Source organism: Phyllopteryx taeniolatus, chromosome 16 (genome assembly GCF_024500385.1).
Source record: "Phyllopteryx taeniolatus isolate TA_2022b chromosome 16, UOR_Ptae_1.2, whole genome shotgun sequence".
Taxonomy (NCBI): Eukaryota; Metazoa; Chordata; class Actinopteri; order Syngnathiformes; family Syngnathidae; genus Phyllopteryx; species Phyllopteryx taeniolatus.
In genome coordinates, this window is record NC_084517.1 from 23,050,160 (window position 1) to 23,058,162 (window position 8,003).

Here is an 8,003-nt window from a genome sequence, read left to right on the forward strand (position 1 = left end):
GCCGTCTGCCCTCCCCTCCCCTCCCCCGCCCCGCTCGGGCTGTTTTTGTGGAAAGTTTCCGGCTCCTCCCGCCGTTGCATCATCTGCGAGTCGGGACTCTGGAGTCACGCGTACAGCAACGACGTAGACCAAAACAAACTTTTAAGCCGTCCGAGTCCAACGAATAGTTTGGAATTTGTACAAACTACCACGAAAACCAAACAGTTAAGACATTTTTTGTCAAAACAGCAAAATCAGGTGCGATATGAAAAGTCTCCAGACTTGAAGCCCATCGAGCATTCGTGATGAACTGAACCAAAGCAAAGAAAGTTGGGAAGAATTTTCTGGAGGAAATGTCATTTGCGTTGTACAAGCCCGATTCCAATGAAGTTGGGACGTTGCGTTAAGCATCAATAAAAACAGAATCCAATGATTTGCAAATCATGTTCGACCTATATTTCATTGAAGACACTATATTCAATGTTCAAACTGAACAACTTGATTGTTTTGAGCAAATCATCATGAACTTGGAATTGTATGGCTGCAACACGTTCCAGAAGAGCTGGGACAGGCTCGTGCTTACCACCGTGTTCCATCACCTTTTCTTTGAACAACATTCAATAAACATTTGGGAACTGAGGACACTAATTGTTGAAGCTTTGGAGGTGGAATTCTTTCCCATTCTTGCTCGATGTACAGCTTCAGCTGTTCAACAGTCCGGGGTCTCCATTTTCAATGGGAGACAGGTCTGGACTGCAGGCAGGCCAGTCTAGCGCCCGCACTCTTTTACGACGAAGCCACGCTGTTGTAACACGTGCAGAATGTGGTTTGGCATTGTTTTGCTGAAATAAGCAGGGGCGTCCCTGAAAACGACGTCGCTTGGATGGCAGCATGTGTTTCTCCAAAACCTGTATGTACCTTTCAGCATGAATGATGCCTTCACAAATGTGTAACTTACCCATGCGATTGGCACTAACACAGCCCCATATCATCACAGATGAACTTTGCGTCCATAACAGTCCGGAAGGTTCTTTTCCTCTTTGACCCGAAGGACACGACATCCACAATTTCCAAAAACAATTTGAAATGCGGACTCATCGGACCACAGAACACTTTTCCACTTTGCGTCGAACCATCTTAGATGAGCTCGGGCCCGGAGAAGCCGGCGGCGTTTCTGGGTGTTGTTGAAAAATGGCTTTTGCTTTGCATAGTAGAGTTTCAAGTTGCACTTCCGGATGTAGCGCCCAACTGTATTTACTGACATTGGTTTTCTGAAGTGTTCCTGAGCCCACGCGGTGAGATCCTTGACACATTGATGTCGGTTTTTGATGCAGTCCCGCACTTGTTGACAAAGAGGTGGAATTGGGCTTGTACAAAGATTGCCACGAGTGTGTTCAGCTGTTGTATCTAAGGTCAAAAGTTGAGAACACTTTTTTGTTCAGAGGTTAATTCCATGATTTCTTTTGTCACTTGAATTGTTTGTTTTATGATTTTATTTCTGAGTACAGTGTCGCATTGAACTGCGTCAATTTCCATTAAAAACAAATTGTCAAATTTGGACTGCTTGGGTGTTTCCATCCAGTCAGCCGTTCATACACAAAGGAGAAATGGCCGATAATTCAGCAAACAAAACGTAATTGACAATCGGTCAAATTGTTACATCCATGAAATATATGCTACACATTATTTGTATACACACACACGCACTCGTGCATATATACATACGGACCCTTCTTTCTCCGTGTACCGAGTGAAAAGAGTTTTTGTGGGCCTTTTTCAAGCGCTTCTTTCGATTTGAGCTGCAAACGCAAGCTGACGTCACACACGCTCGATACACGCGCATTTGTGCAGCCAGTCTACACGAAGTACACGAAGTACACAAAGTACACGTTCGGTTGACAGGAAGCGCTCAAGTCCACGTGTCCAATTTTGCCACTCGCAACACAATCAGACTTGCATGAATTTCATGTTTTATAATGGATTTGGTTCGGTCCTCTGTGAGAATTGCTGCATTGAGCCAACCTACTTACATTTTTGGGTTCCCGTGTGCCGTTTGCGCACGTGTTTGACGCTTGTTATAAACGTGCGTGACCTCATTCAGCGTTTTTTTGGTCACGCTGGCCCTCAAACATCCAACTGGAATTCATCAGCGGGGGGGGAAAAAAAACAGGGCAAGGTCACTGACAAGCGATCTAAAGATGCAACACAGCACATTTGTTCTTTTGAACGCGAACTCAACTGTGCACGTTTGCGTGTGTGTACGCTCAATGTTTGTGGGTCACAGCGGCGGGTCACACGAGATAACAGCAGATAAAACCCTTTGAAAAAAACCCAACAACTTTCGCAATCCTACTTTGACATGTTTGAGACACAGCAACGCGCGCACGCAATGAATGCAATTCCCAAATCTGGAGATGGATTTGGTGGCAATGGAGCGGCACCCTCCCGCTCTCTTTGGCAGTTCGTTTGTCTTCAGTGCAGCTAACACGCTAACCCGTTTTTGGAATGTGGGAGGAGCAGGGGACCAAATTGCAGCCCAGCGTGTGAAAACCGCGTGCGAGGCAAACGCGGCCGCTCTCCGAGTTGGCGTCCAGCAGATGGCGCTGTTCCCGCCCCGCACGCTGCAGTTCCGAACTTCCGACAGCAGGAAACAGGAGACGACGAAGAAGAGGTAACCGGAAGTAGCAGGAGACCAAGCTAACGCGCTAGCAAGTGGACAAAAACATTTGGAAGGTTCAATTGTGTCAGTACGTCGCTTGTAATGCCTTCGTGAGAATGGAATTGTTTACTGTTGATGTAAATTAATTTAATGCGTGCATGACGGGGTTTCTGTCGCGCTATTTAGCGGCGCAATTCTCGTGGCTAACACTAGCCTAGCATAAGATCCGCGCTGCTAAATCAATGAAGCGCCTTGCTGGCTGTGAGGCAACGTTCGTCATTTCCAGCGTGTATTGTTGTTGTGATTATATCCACTGGAATGTTGGCACCCACGTGTGCTGTCCCGTTTTAAAATCATTGAAGCATTTTTTTTTTTTATCACTTTGGTCTGTTATTTGCAATTAAAACAAGTCAAGAATTTTATGGAGAAGTTCTGCTGCTTCACAAATGTCGACTTTATTTTTCCTGAAATGACCTATTCTACAGGCTCACTCGACATTATCACTGTATTATATTCATGTTATTAGTATTCAAAATGTTATTATAACATGAGTGATTCTTCTATGATGTAAAAAGCACATCTTTCTGACAATTGTGAGGTTGTGGGTTCAAATCTGAACCGCAGCCTTCCTGTGTGCGGTTTCGACTTTTAGAATTTGCGCATTCCAAATGGGGTGAGCTCCGTCAAATCCTTTTGTGTGCGAATGTGAGTCCGAGTCCCGTTTGTTCGTCAAGCCGTGCCCTGACATTGCCCGCTGACCAATCCTGGGCGTGCCCCGTCGCCGGCTGATGCCCGACGGTGTCGACGAGCTCGATTGGAAATCAAGGCGTGCGCGGATATGAATATTGTGATTGATTCTTGGACTGTATGTATTGAGTATAACGTGTGACAGTGATGATGACGTAACATTCCGAGGAATTGTTTTCAGTCGACTTCGGAAGATGTCGGCTGACACCAAGATCGCCGAGCTGCTGACTGAACTCCATCAGCTCATCAAACACACGCAGGTCAGCTGACATGATGTCATCGTGCGTGCGTATCAGGAGGTCACGTGACCCAATGCGTGTGCGCGGGTTTCAGGAGGAGCGGTCCCGTAGCGAACACAACCTGCTCAACATCCACAAAACCCACGAGAGGATGCAGACGGAAAACAAAAGTCAGTTTCCATTTTCCTCTCCGTGAGTTCGATCGATCGATCGATCGATTGCTTTCGTCGTGACTGACGCCAGCGCTCGCTCGCCGTCCGCAGCGTCGCCGTACTACCGCACCAAGCTGAGAGGACTTTACATCACCGCCAAGGCGGACGCGGAGGCCGAGTGCGGGTGAGTCGACGCCTGTTGTCGCGGCGGCCTGTGACGTGTGTCCTGTGTTGTCAAGGTAACACTCGACACGGCGGAACGTTTTATGGCGGCGATTGACGGTGTGTCGTCGCGGTAACAGCTGACTGTGTGTTAGGTGTTGCCGTGGTAACAGATGACTACTAGAGTTGTCGTAATAGTAGATGACTGGTGTTGCCATGGTAACCGCCGACGTTTGTCCGGTGTTCAGGATCCTTCGCCGCGCTCTGGACAAAATTGCGGAGATCAAGTCGTTGTTGGAGGAGCGAAGGATCGGTGCGTACGCGGCTACGTCCGGCCCCGCCCCTCCCGTCTCCTCACGACACTTTTGTCTGTTGCAGCCGCCAAGATGGCGGGCGTGTATAGCGACAGCGACCCCCCCAGGAAGACCATGCGGCGCGGCGTCCTCATGACGCTCCTCCAGCAGTCGGCCATGACGCTGCCGCTGTGGATCGGCAAGCCCGGCGAGAGGTACTGCCCCGGCCCGGCCCCTTTTTCGTCGACATATATATTTGCGGCGTACCGTAAAGCCGTGATTATTACAGGTGATACGTACCACACAAAATCTGCTGTATAGAGACCACAAAAACATTTTTATAGTTATGCCACTCCCACATGCTTTAAACGCATTTCTACAGTATGTATACAAATATTGTAAATGTTATAATCAAGGCTTTTTCCAAGTTTTGCTCTTCTCAATCTGGCTCGCAAAGGTCTCCAAATAAGGGGCAAAGTGTGCTTGCTTCGAGTTTATTTGTCGCTCCCACTTGAGCTTTACTGTAAAGCTGACGCATTAAACAAACGACAATTACACACGGTACTGTATATTTAAACAACAATAACACAGCTAAAATTGTAAAAGATTGTGCAGGTGAGATCAAATAACCCCCCCGTGGGGTTTATGAAACCAATATCATCTTATGAATTTGCAGATGCATATATGCATACAGGTCCAAACCGTGTAGTCTAGGTATATGATGAATGTAAAAAAAAAAAAAAAAAAGTGCATTGAGGTTTATCCAATTTGATTTGTCAAACCTTGAGTGTAAATGTCAAAAATGTCAAGTGAAGTTGAGCAAATGATGAAGGGGGCTTGGATAAGTAGCCCCACAAATGACGAGAGAGGGATGTGAAAGCGGCGTCCGTCTTTGCAGCCCGCCCCCTCTGTGCGGGGCCACGCCCGCCAGCGGCGACTACGTGGCCAAGCAGGGCGACAAGGTGGCGGCCCGGGTCAAGGCGGTGGACGGGGACGAGCAGTGGATCCTGGCCGAAGTCGTCAGCTACAACCACGCCGCCAACAAGTAAACGCAAAGCCGCCGCTCTTCGCCAACAACTGGATTCAGTCTGCTTGAATTGGCCACTTCGACGAGTGGACCTCCCAGAGAGTTCCGGAAATGTCCCCTGAAAATCCACTGCAAGCGTGCGAGCGCGTTTGGAGTGGATTTTCATTTGGTGTTCAGACTCGGCAGCACCTTTTCCACTCAGGCGAGAAGGAAAACTAAATGTGTGCTGCTTCTTACACGTCCGCAAAAATCTTTCATCTGTGAAGCAATTTTTAGATTTTCAGGAAGCCTAAAAGAGAATCGTGACATTTTGTAACTTTAAAAATGTTTCAAAGCTCAGCTGCTGTGTCAAAATTGGATTTCATTTTTTTTTTTAATTTAATTTTTTTCCCCTGGCTCAAATTGAGGCAAAGGTAGCACGCCTGTGACTATATCTCTATATCTATATATCTTTCTCCAGGTGATTTGAGTCTCAGGGCATAGGTTGGACGGCAGCTGGTCCTGTTGTGGGCCCTTCAATGCGCTGAGAGCAGAAGCGGCACCATTGAGATCCCCACAGAAACATTTACCCGTATGATTGTACTGCAATACAAAATCCAAATACAGGAACCCACTTTGCACCCATGACCTCTTTCAGGTACGAAGTGGACGACATCGACGAAGAGGGCAAAGAGTGAGTATGTCGAAGGCCGGAAGTCCGTTGCGGGCCGGGCCGGGAGCTGACGGCGCTTCCTGTGTGCGCACGCGCCGCTTCAGGCGCCACACGCTGAGCCGCCGGCGCATCATCCCGCTGCCGCAGTGGAAGGCCAACCCCGAGACCGACCCCGAAGCGCTCTTCGGCAAGGACCAGCTGGTGCTCGCGCTCTACCCGCAGACCACCTGCTTCTACCGCGCCCTCATCCACGCCCCGCCGCACAGGGTCAGTGCGCGAGCCGCCGCACACGCGCATGCGCTTTGTGTGATTTGGGCTTTTCCAGGATCAGCCTATTGTGTACACAATTTTGGGTTCAGGCCTAATACCGCATACCCGCCATACTATAGTGTACTGTGTGTTTTTGGGCACTTTAAGAAGCTAACGCAATCGTTCTTCGTCGACGGAGTCTCTGGCCAGCAGCGAAAGTGGAAATGGAAGAGGAAGCGAAAGACGGCAAATGATTACGCAAAGCGATGTTGCGACGGCTTTGTGATCGTTGCGCGTTTGTTGTCGATTGCGCAGCCGCAGGACGACTACTCGGTGCTGTTTGAGGACACGTCGTACGCCGACGGATACTCGCCGCCTCTCAACGTGGCTCAGCGCTACGTGGTCGCCTGCAAGGAGAACAAGAAGAAGTGAAAAGCGACGGTCACGTTTGGCCCAAGGCCACCTCGCAGATCCTATGGGCCTCAAGCAGCTAGCGGCCAACGAAGGAACGGGATCCTACCGAAGGAAGCTGGTTTTTTTTTTTTTTTTTAAAAACATCGAAAACTACTAAGACTGTAAATAACGACAAAAGTGTAATTAAAGATTCCTCCCTTTCACACTCCCCACTGCGAACTGTACTTCCTCGCTGGGCTCTTCACTCATGCAGACAAATTCTCGGGTCCGCGTCTATTTCTAAAAAAGAGATTGAGAAGAGCCGACCCTATCGTGAGCGTCTGCTCCCCATGCGTACCACCCACCGCCCGCATTCTCCGTTCCAGCAGTTTTAGTAACCCTCTTCGTGTGTAGGATTATCACACAAATCTCCTTATTGAGGATTATTTGTATTAATCACCAAGCACAGTGCTTTAGGGTAATCAAAAATGTGAAGAAAGCTCGAACAAGAATGTTTTAAGAAAGTAAAAGTGAGGTTTAGACTTAGGAGAATATCAATATGTGGACAACTTTGGGTGTGCAGAATATTAGCCAACTCAATGAAAAACACGTTTTCCCATCTCACATTTTCATTTTGAGAATTGTAAACAACCAACTAACATAAATATATATAAAGTGACCAATCTCACTGCCCTTCTTTTCACTAACGGTAACGATAAGCCTTCCGTCCATGGATTGATTCTGTAAGTCTCTCGATTTGTCGTGGATGGAGTTTTTGTGCAGCAGAAATCACAGCCTCCCTTTTCCTTGACTCGATACCTCCCGCTGAAGAAGTGCCCACAAGTTCTCAATTGGGTTCAGGTCAGGTGAGGAAGCTTTTTGTCTTTCAAGGCTTCACTGGGCAGCCACGCAGGGGAGTATTGGGATGCCTTGTCCTGCGGAAAAACCGTTGTCTTGTTGAAAGATGCAGACTTCTTCCTGTACCGAAGAAAGTGTCTTCTTTTTGTTTTTTCCTTGCCTCGGCCATGTCTCTGAACGCTAAACACTTCCAGGTAGGTTGCCGTTCTGAAATATGATAATGCCTTGCTGGTAGCTCCACGCTTGATTCTTCTCAAATCCTCGGCAGTTGACTTGCGTCTTTTTCTCTCATCATCACGTTTCTTGCGACCCTGTTCGGTTCTGTGATCTGGCCCCGATATCGGAGATACTTCAAGAGTGCTGCGTCCCTCTGAGAGCCTTTCGATCATTTTTGGCCTTTGACAGAGTGAGTTCAATCTCTTTTTTGGCGAAAGAAAAGAAGCTGCCTAATAATTACACACCCCCTTTTGACCTCCTGAGGCCCCACCCACACGCATTACACCGATTAAATCCATGAAGCATTGAGGTATATCCAGCTGGGAGCGAGGAAACATGCCTCAAGCCGATGATATGCTCACAATACTTGTTAAATC

At 48.0% G+C, this 8,003-nt stretch overlaps 1 protein-coding gene across 4 annotated transcripts; it reads left to right on the forward strand.

Annotated features, from left to right (window-relative positions):
* Positions 1-6,781, forward strand: sgf29 (SAGA complex associated factor 29). 4 transcript variants are annotated; one of them, XM_061750079.1, is made up of 10 exons: positions 1-2,650; positions 3,567-3,645; positions 3,719-3,794; positions 3,888-3,960; positions 4,187-4,251; positions 4,317-4,446; positions 5,130-5,276; positions 5,896-5,931; positions 6,015-6,177; positions 6,475-6,781. In XM_061750079.1, exons 1-10 carry the CDS (start codon positions 2,373-2,375, stop codon positions 6,589-6,591), a joined length of 1,164 nt encoding a protein of 387 aa, XP_061606063.1. In that variant the 5' UTR covers positions 1-2,372; the 3' UTR covers positions 6,592-6,781. The 4 variants fall into 4 exon arrangements, with proteins under 4 accessions (XP_061606063.1, XP_061606064.1, XP_061606065.1 ...); XM_061750081.1 differs by having other exon boundaries at positions 2,596-2,726; XM_061750082.1 differs by having other exon boundaries at positions 2,596-2,722.
* Positions 6,782-8,003: the final 1,222 nt, after the last annotated feature.

Excerpts from the sequence above, each read along its gene's own strand:
- sgf29 (XM_061750079.1), top strand. The coding sequence starts at position 2,373 with ATGCAATTCCCAAATCTGGAGATGGATTTGGTGGCAATGGAGCGGCAC. Across the intron at positions 3,795-3,887 it reads GATGCAGACGGAAAACAAAA|CGTCGCCGTACTACCGCACC; the intron begins GTCAGTTTCCAT and ends CGCCGTCCGCAG. Across the intron at positions 6,178-6,474 it reads TCCACGCCCCGCCGCACAGG|CCGCAGGACGACTACTCGGT; the intron begins GTCAGTGCGCGA and ends TCGATTGCGCAG.